A 24,639-nucleotide genomic window follows, 5' to 3' on the forward strand; every position below is an offset into this window, starting at 1 on the left:
AGAATTTAATTTCTGAATTTTTTGAATAACATGAAATTGGATAATTGCCACAGCCATATACTAATAATGTGAAACTAGTGGCCTACGCTTGTGTGGTGCATCTGATTTTTTTTCATAATTAGCACATCCTGTATAATCTCATTTGAGGTAACCCACAAACTTAATTATATAAGCATTATAAACTTTTAATTGAATTTTTTTTCCTTACTTGCAGCTCTTGTGTTTAGCAGTAACTAATTTGAACAATTAATGTCTGAAAGCACTGTATTCATATACTTCTCCGTTTGCATTTTCTGTAGCAAGCACTTGATCTGAAACCTAAGGAGCTATCAATTTTCTGCGAATGATTATAATAGGCTTGAATCCTTTAATAGTTCTTTAAATAGACTAGAAATAGGGATTTGTATTTGCAGGAAACTTACTTGCCTGCAAATATAGCAAATTGAGTTTAAATGAAAATCAGTGAAAAGGATTGTAGTAGCGATGTGTTGCAGCCGCACTCTTGGGTTGAACTGATATCATAGAATAGGTAAAAACAATGACTGCAGATGCTGGAAACCAGATTCTGGATTAGTGGTGCTGGATAAGGACAGCAGTTCGGGCAGCATCCGAGGAGCAGGAAAGTCGACATTTCGGGCAAAAGCCCTTCATCAGGCAGGAATACCTATTCCTGATGAAGGGCTTTTGCCTGAAATGTCGATTTTCCTGCACCTCGGATGGTGCCTGAACTGCTGTGCTTTTCCAGCACCACTCTAATCTTGATATCGTAGAATTCCTATAGTGTGGAAGCAGGCCATTCAGCCCATTGAGTCTACACTGACCCTCTGAAGAGCATCACACCTAGACCCACCCCACAACCCTATCCCTGTAATCCTTCATTTCTTGCAGCAAACACACCTAACCTGCACATTCCTGGACACTGGGCAATTTATAATGGCCAGTTCATCTAATCTGCACAGCATTTGGACGATGGGAGGAAACTGGTGTACATGGAGGAAACCCACATAGGCACATGGAGAATGTGCAAACTCCACACACAGTTGCCCAAGGATGGAATCAAACCTGGGTCCCTGGTGCAATGAGGCAGCAGTGGTAATCACTGAGCCACTGTGTCGCCCCATGAAATGTGGTTATCTCATATAAAGGAAGAGGGTGAAATTTAGTCAATGGGTCATTGAATTACTATAGAAAATTAACCACAACTTTTTATGTAGCATTTATTTGCTTCGCACACAATTTTACTTGAAGTTGTGTTGTGGAGAAAATATAGAGAATCACCAGGAGACGCAGAGAGCTCTTCAAGAAGTAGGTCTTTTATTTGCAAACAAAAAAACCATGACACTAAGAAAGCAGATTCTCAAATGCCTCCGAACTTCAGGGTCCTTGGATTTTTGTATTTTTTTTATAATGTTTCTGTTAGCTTATCAGCATGTCCAACTATATTCATCAAAGTACCTCACTCTAGCTACACAATAAACCCAGTGATGTTAGTTACCATTATCTCTTTAGTTGTACATTCTACTTAATGTTATTCTAATGTCACGGTTAGATATTTATTGATAACTCTGCTTCAGTGATCTTCCATTCCAGACTATCCTGTTATGATAGATATTTAGCTATTCCATCTATTACAATAGTCTCCTGTCTCAAGCTGACTCTACCAACTATGAATTAGATATTTTAATGTCATATCCCAAATATTTATGGTCCCAATCTTGTCATAATAACACTTAACAGAGAAACTTGCTTTATTACTTGTGTTATCTCATCTTGCCATAGTGACCTTTCAGCCTGAACCTTACTCTGCTAATTGGTGTAAGAGTATTCCACTATTCTTATCCCATCCTGCCTTCCACAGATCACAGATTGCCAGTGGTCTCCATGCTTTAACCCTTACCATGATTTCATGTTCTTTATTTTCCATAGTCACCACAGATTATTTTGCCAATTACAACTTGCACATTGTAATGAGTTGTAAGAATGATAGTACTCATTCTTTATTTTGTTCTTGCAGAGGATGCCGACTATAGTGCCTTTGGTACTGACACTTTAACACGGAAAAAGAATGTCTTGTCAAATGTACTGCGTCCTGACAACCGAAAGAAACTTCCAATTGCCATCAGCTTGCCACGTGATTTCCGCCCTGTCTCTTCAATCATTGATGTCGACGTTCTTCCAGAAACCCATCGAAGGGTGCGGCTGTATAAACATGGATCTGATAAACCACTAGGATTCTATATTCGCGATGGCTCGAGCGTCCGAGTAACTCCCCATGGATTGGAAAAAGTCCCTGGAATTTTCATATCTAGATTGGTGCAGGGGGGATTGGCTGAAAGCACCGGTCTGTTGGCTGTAAATGATGAAGTTCTTGAGGTGAATGGTATTGAGGTATCTGGTAAAAGCCTCGATCAAGTGACTGACATGATGATTGCAAATAGTCACAATCTAATCATAACTGTGAAACCAGCAAATCAAAGAAATAATGTGAGGATCACTCGGACTTCTGGTAGTTCAGGCCAGTCCACGGACAGTGGTACTAGTCATCCCACTTTTGTGGCATCCCAACATGTTGTGCAGAATTTCCATTCAGAAGAAGTGGACAGTGATGAAGAAACAGACATAGTCATAGAGGGCAACAGTGAGCCACAGCACATTCCAGTAGCAGCATCAACCAGTGCTAGTATAATGTCTTTAACAAAAAGTGACAGTGATCATGGTTTAACACCAAATGGTTCTATTGCCAGCAGTGAAGGAAATACATGCACATTAATTGCTGCCATGAAAGTGGATACTGTGGAAAAGGAAGATCTGAATAAACGAAGCATGGAGGAGGATGGCACGGTTATTACACTATAGGTTTCTTACCCTGCACTTAAAGGGTGCTAATGATATATGTTTTCAGAGCAGTCTGTTATGGTTATTATGTGCTATACAGTAACTTTTTGTCATAATTTTCAAAGTGTTTCATGTGTGAAATGAGCAGCATAATGTTATAACTAGTATGCATTTTGAATACACAACTTGAAATGGATGGAGTAGTGAAATGTTCACTGCTTTGGGGCAGTCCCTTCCATTTCTGTGTGTATACTTTTAAATAGGAGTACTTTTCAGAGAATTGCAACTTTTACAAAGGAGAAATATAAAAGGTCTCCCACCCAAATAGATACCTAAAAAAAAATCTCATATGACGATCTATTATTGATCTGGTATATACTCATTGTAGAACCACAAAGATCTGACTGTTTACAGTACAATTCCTATACTGATGGTTATTTTAATTTTCTTTTCAGAATAGTTGCACTTAAATACCAAAACAATAGCTTTAATGTAATGAATAATGATTTCTTAAGCATGTTTCTTTCCCCCATCCTTTTTTCATTTTAGAAGATTTTTATGTATGTGGGCATGCATTTGATAAGGTAGTATTAACCACTGCTTAATCCACAGTGACGTCATAAAAAGATGGGATGAGGAATAATTGTAAATTTCATACTCTAGTAGCTACATAATTACTATACAATTCCTTCAAAAAATACACGTTACAGAGACTGAGGTGAAAAGCCTGCCTCTCTGGCTTTTTAAAAATATATAATTAGTCCTGATCAAATATCCTGTTCAATTAAAGGAGTAGTGAGGTTTATTTTAATTATGGTTCAAAACAGAACAGTTAAGGTACTAGCAATACCTATAGACTAGCTTACTATAATTGATACTTGTACTATCAATCCGTGTAAACTTACAAATTATTTTGATATTTGCTACCAGAGAGTATTCCTAGCATTTTTTTAAAAAATGCAAATGCCCTCAGAATTACTGATAATGTGAACATAGGAATTCTGCAAGGAAATGAAAGTTGAAGTGCTAGTACTCAGACAAGTTATTAAATCTTGTGTTGTTGAAGACTTTATAAAACTAAATCAAACAGACTAAATTGTCAATGCTCCTATTAATTTCAGCAAAGATTCATAGCCTGATGAAACAAATTGCCACTGTGCTGTAAACTTTTCGAGTAGACACTTCAGAGTTATGTAGATGAAATTCTAACCGGGATTAATTCTACTTAAAGCACAAACTGATGGGGCACCCAGCAACTCTGTTGTTTGGATATAAACATTTTATTGATGTTTTTAGAGTTGCCTTTCATCGATCTAGATAAATACTGTAGAATAGCATGGTTCTAAGAAGGAAAAAAAAGATTCTATTTATTATCCTAATTCCTGGAGAATTTTGTTTTCTCATTTGCTTTGCTTAGTTTGTTGATTATTGCTTGAGGCAAACAAGATTTTTAAAAATGTTCTTATTGGGTTCCCATGAATACATTCACATTTTGTGAAGCCATGTCAGGTGTGCAATTGCAATTACATTTTAAGTCACAATTTCATTCTCCTTGCTCTGCCAATTTCACATGTATTTAATATTAACATCAAACTTGCAGTGCCATTTTATAGTATCCTGTACAAACATGGGAGGCCTCACTTTTAATATCAGCCAGTTTGTAACAGAACAGGAAACAGTTTAGGACCATTAGAGGGAAATCTAATGTGAGGAGAGGGGGTTGTTACTGACCTACTGTGTGCGGGTAAATTAGTTGTAATGTAGGTGCTTGCTTGTGTAATGATCCTGTGAGAGATCATTAAAGAGAAATCCAGGCACTTAGTAATCAACTGACCGAGTTACACCAGAAGATTTCAAATGTTGAGACAAAAAAACCTTAGTTTTTAAAAAAATAAACAAAGCAAACACCACTGACTTCAGACAATAGTTTATAAAGACTTGTACTCTAAATTCAGTTCTCCTAATTACTCCCTCTGCTCTATCCTTCCCAATATTAGATTTGATATATTAGATTGAAAGTTCATTCAGTTTCCCTGGAACCAACTTTCAAACTAGGTGGTTGTCTAGAGTTCTCCTTAATTCTCATTTTCCAAAGTAATATTTTATGAGGATCCTTCCATTAGTTCTTTTGCTTAGCATCCTCTATCTTGAACTTAATTCATTACTACTGTCTCTGCTGTTTGCTTTGGTTGCCAGCATATATCCAACTGCTGTCTCACAGCTTTCAAATTAAATTGTTAACAACTCTGCCACAAAATTTGGTGAAGACCACACTAGATTTATTTCTCTAGCTACAAACTAGGGATTACTTCAGCCTCCCTTCCTAGTTTAAAAAAAAACAATTGAGTTTGAACTTGATGTACCTTCCACATTTGCTTAAAAGAAACTAATGTTTCTTTCTTTTGGCTTTTCCACCTCAATGAGCTGTGTTCTACAATGTGGATGGCATAGTGGTTAGCACTACTGCTTCACATTGCCAGGGACCAGAATTTGATTCCAGCCCCGAGCGACTGTGTGCCTGCATTCTCCCCAAGTCTGCATGTTTCCCCCGGGTGTTTTGGTTTTTTTCACAGTCCAAAAGTGTGCAAGTTAGATGGATTGACCATGCTGAGCTGCTCAGTGTCCAGAGATGTGTGGTCTAGGTGGATTAACCATGGTAAGGGCAGGGTGGGAGGATGGGTTTGGTTAGGATGCTCTTCAGAGGGTTGGTGTGGACTCAGTGGACCGAATGGCCTCTTTCCACACTGTACTATGCTATGTTTCCATGTTCTACACCAAATACCCAGATAACTTAAGAGTTTTTATCACCAGAGTCAATTTCTGTGACTAAGGGATATCCTCAACTGAATGTAAGTTCATTATTTTACAATAAAAATAATCCCTTAATTCTGTAACTCATATGAATATTTTAGATCTCATGAAGTTTTATGACCATTTTTGTAAGAAGGTTAATTTCAAGTTTTTTAATGGGAATAACAATAGACCAAGAAGTCTAGAAATGGGTCATCTGTTATTCTAGTGTTTACACTTGTTTCTTTGAAGGTCAGAAATAACTTGCATTAAAAGCAAATTACTGTAGATGCTGGAATCTGAAACCAAAAGAGAAAATGCTGGAAAATCCCAGCAGGTCTGGCAGCATCTGTAAGGAGAGAAAAGAGCTGACGTTGAGAGTGTAACGGACCCTTTGTCAAAGCAAATAACTTGGGTTAGTTTTTAACTATAATTCCAAGCTTGTTTGAATGAAGTTACCTCAGGGTTGCCCATCAAATTCACCATCAGGTATCCCCATTTATACAGTTAAACTTAAATTTCTGAAATTAAAAGTTTTTATTCTCAAACATGAGATATGAACTAGATATTCACAATATCTGGTTGTGGTACACTTATCTATCTATCTATGTCTTTTATAGAATACTGCAACATCTTTGTTTGGATACTGTCCAGTTGCTTTACCAAGCTAAAAATCTTATCAAAAGAACAAATTGCCTTGAAACTAAAATATATGTATTTTTTAAAAAATGCATTTTTGTTATGCAAGAGCATTTCTTCAAGTCTGTCAATGTGGTTTATGGTCTACACTTATATTCTGTTAGGATCAGGGTGGTAACAAACTCATCAGGTTTGTAACAAGTCTGCAAGAGAATCTGCTCCAAATTCTGCAGAATTTTCATGGAAGCAGATTTTCTGGAGTCTCCTCTAGGTGCCCTTAAAGGTGTTAATTAATTTGGAAGAATAGCCAAAGATTCAAGCCACCTGGCAACAATAAATCTATATTATGCAGATCCTGCCTTCCACTGAGACTACCGATTTGCTTTATTTGACCAAGTCCTTGTTAGCATTTAAGCGTACCACTTTGAAAATATAAATGTTTCCATTTACTGTTTTAATATTAATTACCATTCTAATTCAAATTAGCCTAAACATTAAACTAGGTCTCTAAATGCTCAAGAAAAATATTTTTCTAGGACAGACCTTAATGAGCTTAATAGTTTTTGAGGCTTGATCCAGGTGCTGTCTGAATTTGCCATTTAAAAAAAATCATTTTTATGAAGTTTATAAGAGCAAACATTTTGTCCTATTATTCCGCATTAAACTGACTCTGAATATCCAAACTTCTATGTTTTAATATAATAATACTAAAGTGTGGTGTTAAAGGGACATCACATCTACTACAGGATGCAGAGAAGATTTTAACTGTAGACTGAGTCGGCTACTCTTGCCCAGCTGCTGAGAATGAAGCACCATTGGAAGCAGAATGTTTGATGTGACTTTTTACTTGGGGCTGAAGCATGATCAGTTAGCTAGACAGCTGGTTTGCGATGCAGAGTGATGCCAACAGTGAAGTTTCAATTTCCAGACAGGCCAAAGTTAGCACAAAGAATTTTCCTTCTCAGTTTCTTGCCTGAAGTGTGGTGATTCTCCGTTTAAATACTTCCCGTCATCTAATGAGAGAACATTAGTCCGGTAAGACTTTACCTTTTAAGTCTTTTGTTCCTTTGCTACTGGGATGCATACAATCTATCAAATGCCCTTCTGAAACAAAATGTTGAATCCTTACTTGTTTGCAAATCTAAATAGTACATACATTTATAAAAGCCAGCAAATAATGAATTTGCTGAAAATCATCTGTATTAAAATCCATGATGCTGGCAAAAGTCAAAGTAAATAACAATTAGTATTTAAGCTTAATTAAATTGATGACTGTGTCAGGTGGTGGGTTTCCTCATATGAATGTCATACAATTTTATACTTTAAAGCCATCATAAAGAAACACATTTTTATTTTGAAGTATTATTGTGTTAAAAATTTGAGCTTTTGAAGAGTTCATACTTTTCTCAGTAGCCTCAAATACATCACAAATTACGAAATGCAACTTGAGAGACTTCAGTTTAAATCTGGACTGATTTGACCTTCTGACTTTAAGTTGGTAATGATCCCTCACTTTTTATTTAAATACATACACCTTAGTGAGCAAAGAGTTCTTTAATCTATCCAGGCTAAACCAACAATTGAATAAGATAAAATGTGAGCAACATTTGAAGTGAGAAAAATAGGAAATATTTTCTAACTGCAAATCGGCATTTAAAAATTGGAATACTTTGTTTAATGCAGGCACATATACGGTATGTACATTATACATCCATGTAGTAAAGGTTTCTTTTGAAGTAATCCAGAATTTTGTAGCAATTTGCCTAAAATGCTGCCTCACTTTGCACACTTTGAAAATCCCTGATAAAAACTGAAAGAACTGGGAATGCTGTAAATCAGAAACAAAAACAGAAGTTGCTGGAAAAGCTCAGCCAGTCTGGCATCATCAGAGAAGAGAAATCAGAGTTAATGTTTCGGGTCCGGTGAGTCTGTCTTAGAACTTGCTTATTGTTTTGAATATTGCTCAGAATATGCTTAGTGTTCTGTGGAAGGATCACCAGATCCGAAACATTAACTTTGAAGATCCTTGATTTGTTTTTCCTTTTCACTCTCCTAGTTTCATAAGTTTTAAAATCTAATTTTAAAAATAATGATTTGCTGTGCAAACCTAACAGTAAGTAGGATCAGTCATGTGCTGTTTCTAATGACAATGCTACTGATATATTTAATTATCTTAATGCAAGTTGGCATTTTTTAATTTGCTGAATCTAATATGCTTAGTAAGGGTCTGAAATATGACTATACAGAATACAAAATTTCAGGTAATTTAGCCTGCTGAATCTGTGAAAATAGTACATCACTTCCTTCCCAGCTAATTAATTGACAGCTGCATGTTGTATTAAAAAGCAAAAACAAACTAGCTTTACTCAGAGGTGAAGAGTAAGTGTTTCCTTTGCAGCAAAAAATATGATCAGTGTGAAAAATCACTTTTAAATTATAACTCGGCATGAAACAAATGAAGGGCATGAAATATATGAAAGGCACTTGCTTTGATCTAATCATTGTGACACTGGAGAAATTTTAGAATTCCTGAACTTGAAAGAAAACCTCTATTTTTGGTTACTCTGATGTAAAACATTCTCAATGAAGCATGTTGTTCAGCTTGACAAACTAAATGAGTGCACAATCTGAGACTGTGTTGTTCAGGACAGAAAAATGCTGATCAATTCAATGGCGAACCGCCGAACGGATCAAATATTTTGTAGCATGTCTGAAGATATGCATTTTGCTTGTGAATATACCCTCTACTGGCTTCTCGCTGTACTACATGTCTTAATATGACTGCTGCTGAATTATTTGTGGACTATTTGTTCACTCTGAAACGACCACTACAAACTGGAGGGAAGTGTATAATTGCATGTTTTGAAATGGCGATTCCAAATGATCAAGCTATTTTTATAACCTTGTATAGGAATATAGTGTATAAGTAGTTACTAAAATAAGAAAACAAATTGCTGTGATGTTGCATTTTAGAGCCTCTGTCTTTTCTGTCTCATTTACTACCTCTTAGATTTATGATAGTAAACACTGTAATCTGACATCATTCCAAATAGTTTATGTTCCATGTTCTGAATATATAGCCTCACATTTCTTCTTTTTTCAAGCAACTGCAGATGGAACGCATTTAATGAAAATACCCATGCTGAGTTCTATCTCTTGTTTGTGAATACTATGCTATGGCTTTGTGATATTTTAATGTAATTTTTTAATGAAATGATTTGTAAAAGATAGGCACAGATATCAGTATTTTCTTATGTCTATACAATATATGTTTATATGATCACACTAAAGAGAAATTTCACATTTTAGAATCTGACCATAGCCTCATGCTTAATATGATATATTTGTATGAACTAAAGAAAAATCAGTAGAGGCTTCAACTTTTATAGTCATATTCAAGGTTTGGCTACCCTGCAGTATTTTCGCTTTGTGGTATCTTCTTCCCTTTTTTTTAAATTCTTTCTGCTAAGACAATGATAGTGACCATAAATATGCTTCATGCAAATCTTGGATTTCTTTGAAATTTTTCCCATGAGTTGTTGGAACCATTCAGCATTCTATTAAAACATGTCAAAACAATTTGTAAGTTGAAATTGTATAAAGGTGATGGTCTTGACCTGTACAATCCTAATACTTGCAGAGTTTATCGTCTACAGCTATTCCATATATGTGACTAGCTTTTGAGAATTTGAAATTACTTGAATTTATTAAGCAAACTATTCATCACTTCAAATAAAACAAATGAAATATTGCACTTTAAATCCCTTTGCTATACTTTTCACATAACATAGAATTAGTATCAAATGCAATCTGTAGAAATGGGAACAGAAAACTTGGCATGTACACTGTTGAATATAACAATAAAAGCTGGTGAACAAACGATTTATTTTGTCCTGTTTTTGCAGTTGTTTTACTTAATAAAGACAAACTGGTCCTTACAAATTTTATCTTTTAAGAATTAAATTGGAAATGCTGAGATCAGAATATATGTAATGAAATTCTCAGTTCATATATTTCAAATCTGTATAAGTATACAATCGATCATCACAGCCAAAAAAATATTTCTCTATTGTCAGTTGAGGCATTTTGGACTCTTGAGTTGATTGTGGTGATAAAAGCCTGATAAGATTTGAAATTGCAAACTTGTCTATACAGAGCAAGATTTATAACACAGAGGAAACCTCCTTCTATCATCACTTATTTTATGAATAAGGAAGTTATAGAATTACTTCAAATTTTACTTTCAAAATTCCAAAGGTTTAGTGGTTGCTGTCTGTTTTGTAGCAAACCAAAATATTTTATACTGTACTTCGTGGTGATATTCTTCCAATACTGGATTCTGGAACAAAATATTTATTTAACTTTTTAAAGATAATATGTTTTATTTATTGAAAACATGAATTACACTTTTGGAATCACTGTAACAATCCTGCCACTGGATAGCATGCTGATTGATTGATTGTTTCTGGTATCAAAGATGTATGGCAAACGAATTTTCAACTAGTAATTTAAATAATGATTAGTTCTTGTATTTTAAGATTGCATTGCACTTCAAAAAAAAAAGTTAATTGGTAATTGAATTTCTATGATATGGCTTTGTGCAAGCACTATAAGAATATGAAGACAATTGTGATTGTTAAGTTATTTGACTGAGAGGCTAAAAAGGTAAAGTAAATGAGGGACATAACATAGTAGGGAACAACTATTAATGATGTTCAAAGTTTATGCGAAGATTTGTAGCTCGGGTGCTCGTTGTTGTGGTTCTGTTCGCCGAGCTGGAAGTTTTTGTTGCAAACGTTTCGTCCCCTGGCTAGGCAACATCATCAGTGCTTGGGAGCCTCCTGCGAAGCGCTTCTTTGATGTTTCCTCTGGTGTTTATAGTGGTCTGTCCCTGCTGCTTCCGGTTGTCAGTTTCAGCTGTCTGCTGTAGTGGACACTATTCAAAAGGGCCACAACACACTGCAGTACACCAGAACTGCAAAAAGAAGAAGAGGAACACCTATACAAGGTATTCACCAAAAACGGATACCCGCGCAACTTCAACAACAGATGCCTAAGAGAAAGACCACGGAAAGAGGACATACCACAACCAAAAGGACTAGCCACACTATCATACATCAGGAGCATCTCGGAACTGACAGCCAGACTACTGCAACCCCTAGGACTCATAACGGCACACAAACCAACAGCCACGCTCAGACAACAACTCACCAGAACGAAGGACCCGATACCCAACATGAGCAAAACTAATGTAGTGTACAAAATACCATGCAAGGACTGCACAAAACACTATATAGGACAAACAGGAAGACAGCTAACAATCCGCATACATGAACATCAACGACATGACCAGCTATCCTTAGCCAGACAACAAGCAACATGAATTCGACTGGGACAACACTACTATCATAGGGCAAGCCAGACAGAGAACAGCCAGGGAATTCCTAGAGGCATGGCATTCATCCACAAACTCCATCAACAAACACATCGACCTGGACCCAATATACCAACCACTACAGCGGACAGCTGAAACTGACAACCGGAAGCGGCAGGGACCGACCACTATAAACACTGGAGGAAACATCAAAGAAGCGCTTTGCAGGAGGCTCCCAAGCACTGATGATGTCGCCTAGCCAGGGGACGAAACGTTTGCAACAAAACCTTCCAGCTCGGCGAACAGAACCATATTAATGATGTGTTATCCTAGCCAATAGAGATGTTTTGTAGCCCTGAGTGGATAACTTTGTAAGATTTGGTACATTGTTTCTCCAACAAAGTAGAGTGCGTAGTGTTACTATCAACATGATTAATATATTTTCGCAGACCAAGATCTTTGAGGTAGAAATCAAATTGAACTTCGCTTGCACAGTAATATAAATGTAAATTAGAAAATGTCTTTCATGAGTATGACCCTACATTGAAAAATGTTTCCTTTTGTATTAGAGTCCTAGAGGTGTACAGCACGGAAACAGACCCTTCGGTCCATCGCATCCATGCTGACCAGATATCCCAATCCAATCTAGTCCCACCTGACAGCACCTGACCCATATCCCTCCAAATCCTTCCCATTCATATACCCATCCAGATGCCTTTAAATGTTGCAATTGTACTCGCCTCCACCATTTCCTCTGGCAGCTCATTCCATACATGTACCACCCACTGCGTGAAAAAGTTGCCCCTTAGGTCCCTTTTATATCTTTCCTCTCTCACCCTAAACCTATGCCCTCTAGTTCTGGACTTCCCCACCCCAGGAAAAAGACTTTGCCTATTTATCCTATCCATGCCCCTCATAATTTTGTAAACCTCTATGAGGTCACCCCTCAGCCTCCGGCGCTCAGGGAAAACAACTCCAGCCTGTTCAGCCTCTCCCATAGCTCAAATCCTCCAACCCTGGCAACATCCTTGTAAATCTTTTCTGAACCCTTTCAAGTTTCACAACATCTTTCCAATAGGAAGGAGACCAAAGTAGTGGATAACCAGTATAGCAATTTGATATACTACTTTATATTCATAATTATGTATCAAAACTTTAAACATCGAGCTCACAGCAGCTTAAAATCATAGGAACATGGAAAATGGGAGCAGGCCTATTTAGCCTGCGCTGTCATTTTACTAGTTTGTAGCTGATCTGTCTCAGCATATTTTCCCACCATATCTAAGTACTTTTGTATCTAATGTATAAACCAGTGGAAATGGTTACTCGAAAGGAGGCATAGATCCAGATGCACATTAAGGGGTGAGATTGCTTTGACTGTTAGAAACTGTGTATGAGGAATGATTAGTGGGCCTAAATAAGGGTAAGGAATCGGTGCAAGCTTGATGGGCCGAAGGGCCTGTTCCTGTGCTGTCTTGTTCTTTGTTCTTTTCATTCATTAAAAATTGATTCTAATTGATGTGTCTCTAAGACTTCATGAGAACAAAGTGGAGAAACGATCATTTTACAGTGCCTCATTTATCCAGGGTCATGTTGGAACAGAATGTCTATATGACAATGATGTGGAAGTGTTGATGTTGGACTAGGGTAGACAAAATGAGCAGTCACAAGACACCAGGTTATAGTCCAACAGGTTTATTTGAAATCACAAGCTTTCAGAGTCCAGCTCCTTCATCGGGTGAAGGATCTTCTTGGAGATCCTCTCCACTTTGAGCTGGCAGTTTGTGGTGTTGATGGTACCCATGATGTGGAGGTGCTGGTGTTGGACTCGGGTGGGTAAATCACTTTACCTGAAGAAGGACCAGCGCTTTGAAAACTTGTGATTTCAAATAAGCCAGTTGGACTATAACCTGGTTACATGTGACTTCTGATTACATTAATGAGTTCATTTGAAATTTTCTGCCATAGATAGGAAAAGTGGATATGTATTGGCAATCCTGAAAAACACATGATACAGTAGTCTAATGCTGTGCATGTAATTTTTGTTTAGGCTATTTGGGAATTTTGTGGTGCCCTTTGAGAATGTGGCACTTAGTTTTTTTTGTAATGTTGGGATCATGTCCAGTCACTTTACGTGAACTTTTTTTGAGCCAATAAAGTCTGCTACAGGTGGTTAAAAAAATGCAGTGAATACTATTGCAAAGTACCTACTATACTGCCAGATGAAGCAAATATGTCAACCAACTCATTTTCAACCTTTACACTTCTTGTTGGGATCCTATGCAGTAATTATCTGTGTCTCAGCTTGTTATCAGCTCTTTTATCTCCTATCCCATCTCTCTTTTTTTTCTGGAACACAGTCACGAGGTGTACTCACTCTTCTCCTCCCCGCCTCTGCTGCCCCCCCCCCATAAACACCATCCTTTCCAAACGATTTTTAGTTCTGAATATGTAGTGAGAAAAACCGCCAGACTTGCTGAGTTCCTCCAGCATTTTGTGGATTTAAAAAGTTTTATTTTTATATATACATCTGCATAGGCTTTTGTATTTTGACATGGTTGTGCAAGTAGAAAGGGAGAAGAAACCCCTGACGCATACTAAGTTCAGCCACTTCTGTGCTGTTTTCCTGAGATTTAACACTATAGTGTAAGAAATGTAAGACAATTGTCTGAAAAACTGAAATTGCTGAAGAAACTCAAGATTGCATTTGTGGAGAGAAAACTAAGTTAACATTTCGAGTCCAGCGACCCTTCTTTCAGAAGACAATTGGTTGCTTCCCTTGATTTTGACTACTTTGCTACTTTTTTTTAAAGTGTGTCATTGGAAAAGCACAGCAGGTCAGGCAGCATCCGAGGAGTGGGAAAATTGATGTTTTAGGCATAGGCTCCTTATTGGGAAAGTGGTTGGGGGTGGGGGGAAGGGGCTGAGAGATAAACAGGAGAGTGGGGTTGGGGGAAGGTAACTGGAGATCTACCTGTTGCTTTCCCAGCTACTTTCTCCCTCTGGCCCTAAACCTCCTAATTTGTCTCCTATCCCGCATTCCTGATGAAGGGCATATGCCTGAACATTGATTCCCCTCATGATGCTGCCTGACCTGCTGTGCTTTTCTAGTACCACACTTTTCGACTCTGATCTCCAGTAGTTGCAGTTCTCACTTTCAGTCTTCTGCTTGTTGACCTTAGAAAAGAGAAATAACACAGCAAGCCCGACAACAGCAGCAGATGGAGAAGTTTACATTTCGGGTATAAAGTTTCTTCAGCAGTGGAGGTGGGGGTAGGGGGAACTGCAGATAAAGAAGGGGAGTAGGGCTTTGGGTGGGGAGAGGTGAACATAGGTGGTAGGTACAACTTGGTTATGATGGGAGGGATGAATCTGCTTGGAGGAAGGATTGATAGGTAGAATGGAAAGGAAGGTTATTTGAAATTGGAGAACTCCTTGGGTGCTCAGCGCTGTATGTAAGGTGTTCTGAAAGCTAATGCTTCCAAATAAACCTTTTGGATTGTAACCTGAGGTCGTGTGATTTTGAACTTTGTCTATCTCCAAGTCATACTTTTCTCTCAACTGTTACATTTAGGAGAGGTTCCAGTTGGTTTTCAATATCATTTGATGCCTGGAATGAGTTTGTACAATTGAACCTCCAACCTACGTGTGTCGCTATGCTCTGTTCCCGGTGTCAGTTATAGCGCCGCCTGCAGGCTGGGAGGGACGGTGTCGGGTGAGTGTCGCTGAACGCGGCTGACGCAGTAGTGCTGTCGCCAAGGTAACCGCCGAAGAGGCCGGGAGGCTGCTTGGAAAGTGGCAGTTTTTATGGATCAGGAGGAGGAGATCGACAGGCGGCAAGCGGCCGCATGCCCGGATTCTGAGCTACTGGTCGGGTTTGGTAGAGGGAGCGGGAGTCCGGTTTCGGAGCTAGTGGTCGGGCCTTCCAGCGGGAGCGGGAGCCCGATCTCGGTCTCGGAGCCAGTGCAGAGCTGGGTGATGCAGCAGAGTGCACAGGAGCTGGCGGCATGTCTGGGAGCTGAACCTTGTCTGGAGGTAAGTGCAATCCAGTCAGAGCCGACTTGGAGTGAATTCGGCATCCACCTTGAAGTATTAATTTAGTAAAGCTCATAACTTGAAGCATTAATATTTTGATGGAAATGGGATATTTGCGATCTGGTGTAGTTTGTCTTTAACTGCGTTAGGTTCAAAGTTAGAATAGTTTACAAAAATGTTCTGCTCCTAATCTGAAATCTGTACAGTTTCGTTGGTAGCGGTCTTCGCTGATCTGAAATACAAACATTTATTTAGCCCTTCCGGTGCACATATCTTGGAAGTACATTTATACTGCAGTTCTAGCAATATTGTGGGTTTATATTTGATGGGACAGCTAACCTACAGGTTAAAGATAAAATAAAATCTGTAGATACTGGAATCCAAAATACACAGGCAGGAGGCTGGAACAACACAACAAGCCATGCAGCATCAGGAGGTGGAGAAGTTGATGTTTTGGGCGTAACCCTTCTTCAGGACTGGTTAAATGCAGGTAAACTAGTTATTCATTATCTCACTGCTGTGGGACCTTGGTGTGCACCAATATTACAACAGTGATTAGAATTTAAAAAGATTAAACTCCTTTGGCACACCTAGAGCTTTGCAAAGGTGCTGCAACATTATAAATATTCACATAACGTATTATAAAAATTTCAAAGCGCTTTCACAGGAATATTTTAAGCAAAGTATGGTACTGAGCCATTAGAACAGATGGCCCAAAACAAAGAAGTAGGTTTGAGGAGCATCTTTAAAAAAATCATAGGAGTTAGCGATGTGTACAGTGGAAATTCAAGAGCTTAGGGCTACTCAATTAATGGCATGAGTATCAGTAATGGAGGATTTTAAATTAGACCACATATCTCAGACGATTATGGGGCTGGAGGGGATTATAGAGATTGGGAATGGTGAGACTGGAGGGATTTGTCAAAATAGCCATTAACATGAAGCCATTGTAGGCCAGCAAGTGCATAAGGGGCATAGTTGAATGGGCTTTGAGCTGTAGCAGGGATGAAGTTGAATTATAATATGGAATTGTAACTAGGTGTCTTGGTGATGCCAAAGCTTGTCTTTTTGAAAGCTCATTTCGGGATTAAATATTACATCCTGTCACCAACAGTCTGGGCTAGGATTATTGCCGGAGAAAGGGAATAAATCAGTGGTTAGGAAAATGAGATTTGAAACCAATGGCATAGCTTAAATCTTCTCAATGTTTAATAGGTGTTGGATTTGTAATACAAAAAAGTTGCAATATTTACTTAAAAGAAATTGTGCTTTTCTGGTGGTGGATGTCAAGTAAGCAACCTGTTAAGTTGGGAATCAAGAAGTAGGACTAAATGTTGCCAGTGTACTTATCCAAAAGCACAGCATTAGTCTTCATGTCATCAAAGGGCATCATGCAGGTGGAGATTAAAAAATGGCCAAGGATAGATCCATGGGAAATCCTATCCCAGAGATAGCAGGAGGAGAGGACATTGCAAATGATATTTTTGCAATGGTTAGGGTAGCTAAGAATGGTCTAGAAAAATTAGTCCCATCCAGCTGGATTACAGTCAAAGGCTGCAACTAAGTCTAGAACGATGAGGGATAGCTCGCCTATCAATACCATCTTTCTACTTGACTGAATATTAGAGGTGGGAGAAAGTGAGGACTGCAAATGCTGGAGGAAAATATCAGAGTCGAGTGTGGTGCTGGAAAAACACAGCAGGTCAGGCAGTATCCGAGGAGCGGAAGAATCAACGTTTAAGCATAAACCCTTTATTAGAATGAGGCTTGTGGGCTGGCGGTGGCTGAGAGATAAACGGGAGTGGGGTGGAGCTGGGGGGAAGGTAGTTGGGAACACAATAGGTAGATGAAGGTGGGGGAGAAATTGATAGGTTTGAGCAGAGGGTGGAGTGGATTAATGGGAAAGACGATGGACAGGTCAAGAGGGCGGTGCTGAGTTTGGAGGCTTGGGACTGGGATAAAAAGAAGGTAGGGGAAATGAGGAAACTGGTGAAATCCACATCAATCCCTTGTGATTGCGGGGTTGCATTATTAGAGGTGCGCAGTATGAAGGTACTTTCATAATAGCTGGAAAACAGAAATTGAGAGAAACACAGTAGGCCAGGTTGGAACTGTGAAAATTACTGATGTTTTTGATGTGAAGGGATTTACTGTGAGATGTTACAGATAATATTAGTCCATCAGGAATATCTAATAGTTGTGATAAAGCATTCCCACACCTGAGCATTCTCCTGTTTTCTGCAATTGTTTTACTACTTGTTCACAGACTTAAATTTGACAATTAATGAAATTAACTGTAATGGCAAATCTGGTTTTAGGAGAGCTTTGGCAGAAATAATTTGACCTCCTTGGACACTTCAGAAACCTTAGGTTGTTTTCAGACCTATACTCTCGAATCATTGCACAACTGGAGTCAGGTGGATGTTGAGCACAGGATAATAAATTTAATGGAAGGAATTAGGAGGCCATAAGCATAATTAATGAAGTAAGTTTTTGCAAGTGTTTTTGAACAGTGGGCATGGGGTGAAATGTCAAAATACATTAGCTGGTGAGGATGAAAGAAAGCAAGCAATAAAAGAAGCAGAAAATAAAACAAAAATTGCTGGAAAAACTCAGCAGGTCCAGCAGCATATTGGAGAGAAATGGGAGTTAGCATTTTGGGTCCAGTAACTCCTCTTCAGAACTGAAGCAGGATTTGATAACAGAGATGCTGAAGTGGATATTAGGATTCCCAGATCAGGTGGGTTGAAGCAAAACCAGTAGGCAGCAGGAACTAATTGAGGTGTGTGAGGACATGGATGATGAAGTTGTGGATTATTTGAAGTTTGTGGCACAGGAATGCTCATTGAGAGGTTTTGGTTGTAGTCTGAAGAAGACACAAATGAGAGGGCAGAAGAGATGAAGTTTGTTGAATGCCATATGTTTGAGGTAAGGGAAACCAAAATTGGTCATGGGAAAGCTTGAGATTAAACTGAACTTTAAAAATTGCACAACATTTGGTTAAGCATCAGCAAACAGCCAGAAAGTAGTACATTTGTAGATTTACTCTCAGACATTTCATCACCATGCGAGGTAACATCATCAGTAAGCTCCAATGAAGCGTTGGTGTTCTGTCCCGCTTGCTATTTATCTGTCTTGGTCTGTTGTGGTGGGTGATATCACGTCCGGTTCTTTTTCTGAGAGGTTGGTAAATGGGGTCCAAATCAATACTTTTGATAATGGGATTCCGTTTTGACTGCCAGGTCTCTAGGTATTCCCATGCGTGTCTTTGTTTAGTCTGTCCTAGGATGGATGTATTGTCCCAGTCCAACTGGTGTCCCTCTTTGTCTGCATGTATGGATACTAGTGATAGTTGGTCATGTCTTTTGGTGGCTAGTTGGTACTCAGTTGGTTAGTTTCCTGCCTGTCTGTGCAATGTAATGTTTGTTGCAGTCCTTACAGGGTATTTTGTATATGGCATTTGTTCTGCTGATTGTTGGTACGGGGTCCTTTAAATTCATCAGGAGCTGTTTCAGTATGGTGGTAGCTTTGTGGGCTACCATGATGCCTAGGGGCCAGAGTAGTCTAGTGATCATCTCCAAGATGTCTTTAATGTATGGTAGGGTGGTTAGAGTCTTTGGCGTGTTGTGTCTTCTTGTTTAGGTCTGTCATGTAGGAATTGGCGGACTGTGCTTATCGGGTACCTGTTGTTCCTGAATACTTTGCATAAGTGTTTTTCCTTGGCTTCTCATAGTTCCTGGGTGCTGTAGTGTGTTGTGGCTTGTTTAAATAATGTCCTGATGCAGCTCCATTTGTGGGTGTTGGGATGATTGCTCCTGAAATTGAGAATCTGGTCAGTGTGTGTGGCTTTCCTGTCGACACTGGCCTCCCGATTTCCTTTGGCTTTTCGTTTTACAGTGATGTCTAGGAAGGGGAGTCTCGGTGTTCTCTTCCTCTTTGATGAGCTTTATACTGGTAAGGATATTGTTTATGTGTTTGTGGGTTTCTTCTAATTTATTGCATTTCATGATGACAAAAGGGTCATCCACATTGTGGACCCAATGCTTGGGCTATATCGTGGGAAGGGTTGTTCGTTCCAACCTCTGCATATCTGCTTTTGCTAAGAGACCTGATACTGGTGATCCCATTGGCGTGCCATTGATTTGTTTGTAGATCTTGTTGTTGAAGGTGAAGTGGGTTGTGAGGTACAGATCTACTAGCTTGAGGATGCTGTCATAAAGTCATAGAAATGTACAGCACGAAAACAGATCATTTAGTCCAACTCGTCCATGCCGACCAGCTATCTCAACCCAATCTAGTCCCGCCTGCCCGCATCTGGCCCATATCTCTCCAAACCCTTCCTATTCATATACCCATCAAGATACCTTTTAAATGTTGCAATTATACTAACCTCCACCACTTCCTCCGGCAGCTCATTCCATACACGTACCACCCTCTCCATGAAAAGGTTGTCCCTTGGGTCTTTTTTATATCTTTCCCCTCTCACCCTAAACCTATGCCCTCTAGTTCTGGACTCCTCCACCCCAGGGAAAAGACTTTGTCTATTTATCCTATCCATGCCCCTTATGATTTTGTAAACCTCTATAAGGTCACCTCTCAGCCTTCGCGCTCTAGAGAAAACAGCCCTAGCCTAGTCAACCTCTCCAATCCTAGCAACATCCTTGTAAATCTTTTCTGAACCCTTTTAAGTTTCACAATATCATTCTGATAGGAAGGAGACCAGAATTGCACAGTGGCCTAACCAGTATCCTGTACAGCTGCAACATGACCTCCCAAATCCTGTACTAAATACTCTGATCAATAAAGGGAAGCTTACCAAATGCTGCCTTCACAATCCTATCTACCTGCGACTTCACTTTCAAGGAGCTATGAATCTGCACCTGAAGGTCTCTGTTCAGCAGTATTCCCTAGGACTTTATCATTAAGTGTATAAGTCCTGCTAAGATTTGCTTTCCCAAAATGCAACAGCTCACCTTTATCTAAATTATCTAAATTAAACACCATCTGCCACTTTTCAGCCCTCAGGCCTCTGATCAAGATCCTGTTGTAATCTGAGGTAACCTTCTTTGCTGTCCACTACACCTCCAATTTTGGTGTCATCTGCAAACTTACTAACCATGCTTCTTATGATCACATTCCAAATCACTTATTTAAAAATGAAAAGTAGTGGACGCAGCACTGATCTTTGTGGCACTCCACTGGTCACAGGCCTCCAGTCTGAAAAACAACCCTCCACCACCACCCTCTGTCTTCTACCTTTGAGCCAGTTCTGTATCCAAATAGTTAGTTCTCCCTGTATTCCGTGAGATCTAACCTTGCTCCAGTCTACCGTGGGGAACCTTGTCGAATGCCTTACTGAAATCCATATAGATCACATCTACTGCTTTGCCTCATCAGTCCTCTTTGTTACTTCTTCAAAACCTCAATCAAGTTTGTGAGACTATCCCTAATCAGTCCTTGCCTTTCCAAATACATGTACATCCTGTCCCTCAGGATTCCCTCCAAAAACATGCCCACCACCGATGTCAGGCTCACTGGTCTACAGTTCACTGGCTTGTGCTTACCACCCTTCTTAAACAGTGGCACCACGTTTGCCAACCTCCAGTCTTCCGGCACCTCACCTGTGACTATCGATGATACAGATATCTCGGCAAGAGGCCCAGCAATCACTTCTCTAGCTTCCCTAGTGCATGATGTGGCAGGTCAGGGACACTGATGGTGTCTCTGGCTCCTGTAGCTGTGGAAAGTGTGTACACATTCAACTCATGAAGGAGCATGTTGCAGCACTGAAAAAAGAACTAGATGACCTCGGGCTCATCCGAGAGAACAAGAATTTTCTGGACAGGACCTTCCAGAAGAGCATTCCAGAAGAGAGAAGGGAGATGACAATGAGGAAGGAAGAGATGATTCAAGTACAAGAGACTCCAGGGGAAGTAGCTCTCATGAACAGGTTGACTCTCTTGGAAACTGTCAAGACAGACAACACTGCCAGTCCGAGAGGTGGACAAGTCTGCCAATCGAAAATTGGCGTGGAGGCAGAGCCGAGGAGTCAGACATCATGCAGAGTCGAGGTAGTGGGGACTCCATAGTGTGAGGGACTGAAAGGGGTTTCTGCAACAAAGGCAGGATGGTACATGTATGGAATGTGTTGCCTTCCTGGTGCCAGGATCCAGGACATCACCGACCAGAGTGCAGGGAATCCTCAAGGGCGAAGGTGAAGAGCCAGAGGTGGTGGTGCATGTCGGCACAAATGATGCTAGGAAGAAGAGGAGGAACATTCTACAGCGGGACTTCAGAGAACTCGGAAGAAGGCTTAAAAGCAGGACTTCCAGGGTGGTTATCTCTCCAGTTCCTTGGACTGGAGAGGGCAGGAACAGGGAGATAATGGACTTGAATGTCTGGCTGAGGAACTGGTGCAGGAAGCTAGGATTTAAATTCTTGGATCACTGGGGTATGTTTTGCGGTAAGGATAAATTATACAAGAGGGACGGATTGCATTTTAATAGGTGGGGAACCAGCATTCTGGCAGGCAGGTTTGCCACTACAACACAGGTGTGTTTAAACCAAGTAGTGGGTGGGAGGGGACATATTAGAAATTCAAGTAGGAAGTTAAAGGGAAAGTGAGAATAAGAGGAAGTTAAGAAAGACAACAAAATCAATGGAGCAGAAAACTCGAGATGGGATCATACAGTATGGTCAAGTGAAATAGGGATTGATAGGAAGGTTGAGAGGAGTAACAAATTAAAAATATATATGAATGCACAAAACATAAGAAATAAGGTGATGAGCTTGAGGCTGAATTGGAAATTGGCATGTACAATGTTGTGGGGATAACTGAGACGTGGCTTCAAGTGGACAGGGCCTGGGAAATGAATATTCAAGGCTAAACGTGCTATCGAAAGGACTGATGGGCAGAGGGAGTGGGGTGGCTTTGTTGGTTGAGGAATGAGATTCAGTCCCTTGTGAGGGGGGACATAGAATCAGGAGATGTAAAGTCAGTATGGATAGAGCAGAGAATTTCTAAGGGTAGAAGGGAGTTATCCAGAGGCCCCCAAACAGTAGTCTGGATGTAGGATGGAAGTTGAATAAGGAGTTGAAATTGGCCTGTCGCAAAGGTATTACTACAGTTGTTATGGGGGATTTCAACAAGCAGGTAGACTGGGAGAATCAGGATGGTACTGGATCCCAAGAAAGGGAGTTTATGGAGTGCCTCCAAGGTGGATTCTTAGAACAGCTTGTACTGGAGCCTACCAGGGAGAAGGCAATTCTGGATCTGGTATTGTGCAATGAACCAGATTTAATCAGAGACCTCGAAGTAAAGGAGCCATTAGGAGGTAGTGACCATAATATGATAAGTTTTAATCTACAGTTTGAGAGGGAGAAGGGAGAATCAGAAGTTGAACAAAGAGACCTATGGAGCTATGAGGGAGGAGCTGGCCAAAGTTCAATGATTCAATACCTTAGCAGGGTTGGCAGTGGAACAACAATGGCAGATCTTTCTGGATATAATGCAGAAGGTGCAGGACCAGTTCATTCCAAAGATGAAGAAAGATCCTAAAGGGAGGCAGGAACAGCCGTGGCTGATGAGGGAAGTTAAGGATTGTATAAAGATAAAAGAGAAGAAGTATAACATAGCAAAGATGAGCGGGAAGCTGGAGGACTTTAAAATAGCAACAGAGGATAACTAAAAAGGCAATACACGGAGAGAAAAAAAGAGGTACGAAGGTAAACTGGCCAAAAATATAAAGGAGGATAGTAAAAGCTTTTTTTAGGAATGTGAAAAGAAAAAAAACTGGTTAAGACTAAAATTGGTCCCTTGAAGGCAGAAATGGGTGAATTTATTATAGGGAACAAGGAAATGGCAGAAGAGTTGAAAAGGTACTTTGGATCTGTCTTCATTGGGGAAGACACAAGCAATCTTCCAGATGTAATAGTGGCTGAAGGACCTAGGGTAATGGATGAACTGAAGGGAATTTATTTTAGGCAGGAAATGGTGTTGGAGAGACTGTTAGGTCTGAAGGCTGATCAGTCCCCGGGACCTGATGGTCTGCATTCCAGGGTACTTAAGGAGATGGCTCTAGAAATCATGGACACATTGGTGATCATTTTCCAATGTTCTATAGATTCAGGATCAGTCCCTGTGGATTGGAGGATGGCTAATGTTGTCCCACTTTTCAAGGAGGAGGCAGAGGGAAACAGGGAATTATAAACCGGTTAGCCTGACGTCAGTGGTGGGAAAGATGCTGGAGTCAATTATAAAAGATGAAATTATGACTCATTTGGATAGCAGTAACAGGTCAGAGTCAGCATGGATTTATGAAGGGAAAATGTTGCTTGACTAATCTTCTAGAATTTTTTGATGTAACTATGTAGATGGACAAAGGAGAGCCAGTGGATATAGAGTCCCTGGACTTTCAGAAAGCCTTTGATAAAGTCCCACATATTAGATTAGTGAGCAGAATTAGGGCACATGGTATTGTTGGCAAAATACTGACTTGGATTGAAAATTGGTTGGCTGACAGGAAGCAAAGAGCAGTGATAAATGGGTCCCTCTTGGAATGGCAGGCAATGACCAGTGGGGTACAACAAGATTCAGTGCTGGGACCGCAGCTGTTTACAATATATATTAATGATATAGATGAAGTTATTAAAAGTAATATTAGCAAATGTGCTGATGACACAAAGCAGGGTGACACGGTGAAATGTGAGGAGGATGTTATGAGATTACAGGGTGACTTGGACAGGCTAGGTGAGTGGACAGATGCATGGCAGATGCGATTTAATGTGATAAATGTGTGGTTATCCACTTTGGTGGCAAGAACAGGAAGGCACATTTAGTATCTACATAGAGTCAAGTTAGGTAAAGAGGAAGTACAACGAGATCTAGGTGTTCTTGTACATCAGTCCTGGATTGGAGGCACTAATATATGCTGAAAGACTGGAGCGACTGGGCTTGTATACACTTG

General features: G+C 39.7%; 2 protein-coding genes across 2 annotated transcripts in view; both read left to right on the top strand.

The window, feature by feature from the left end:
• Positions 1 to 10,146, top strand: part of LOC122560062 (partitioning defective 6 homolog beta-like) — a 93,772-nt gene extending 83,626 nt beyond the window's left edge. The window contains exon 3 of the mRNA XM_043710266.2: positions 2,015 to 10,146. Coding sequence (XP_043566201.1) covers positions 2,015 to 2,856 — 842 coding nt within the window. The 3' untranslated portion in view covers positions 2,857 to 10,146. The remainder of the gene's footprint in view (positions 1 to 2,014) is intronic.
• A 5,245-nt stretch (positions 10,147 to 15,391) lies between these two features.
• LOC122560063 (breast carcinoma-amplified sequence 4-like) overlaps positions 15,392 to 24,639 on the top strand; it is a 30,893-nt gene continuing 21,645 nt past the window's right edge. The window contains exon 1 of the mRNA XM_043710267.2: positions 15,392 to 15,673. Within this exon, the coding sequence (XP_043566202.1) occupies positions 15,446 to 15,673 (228 nt within the window). The 5' untranslated portion in view covers positions 15,392 to 15,445. The remainder of the gene's footprint in view (positions 15,674 to 24,639) is intronic.

Source organism: Chiloscyllium plagiosum, unplaced genomic scaffold (genome assembly GCF_037043375.1).
Source record: "Chiloscyllium plagiosum isolate Xiang-an unplaced genomic scaffold, Cpla_swu_hap1 HiC_scaffold_15, whole genome shotgun sequence".
NCBI classification, from domain to species: Eukaryota; Metazoa; Chordata; class Chondrichthyes; order Orectolobiformes; family Hemiscylliidae; genus Chiloscyllium; species Chiloscyllium plagiosum.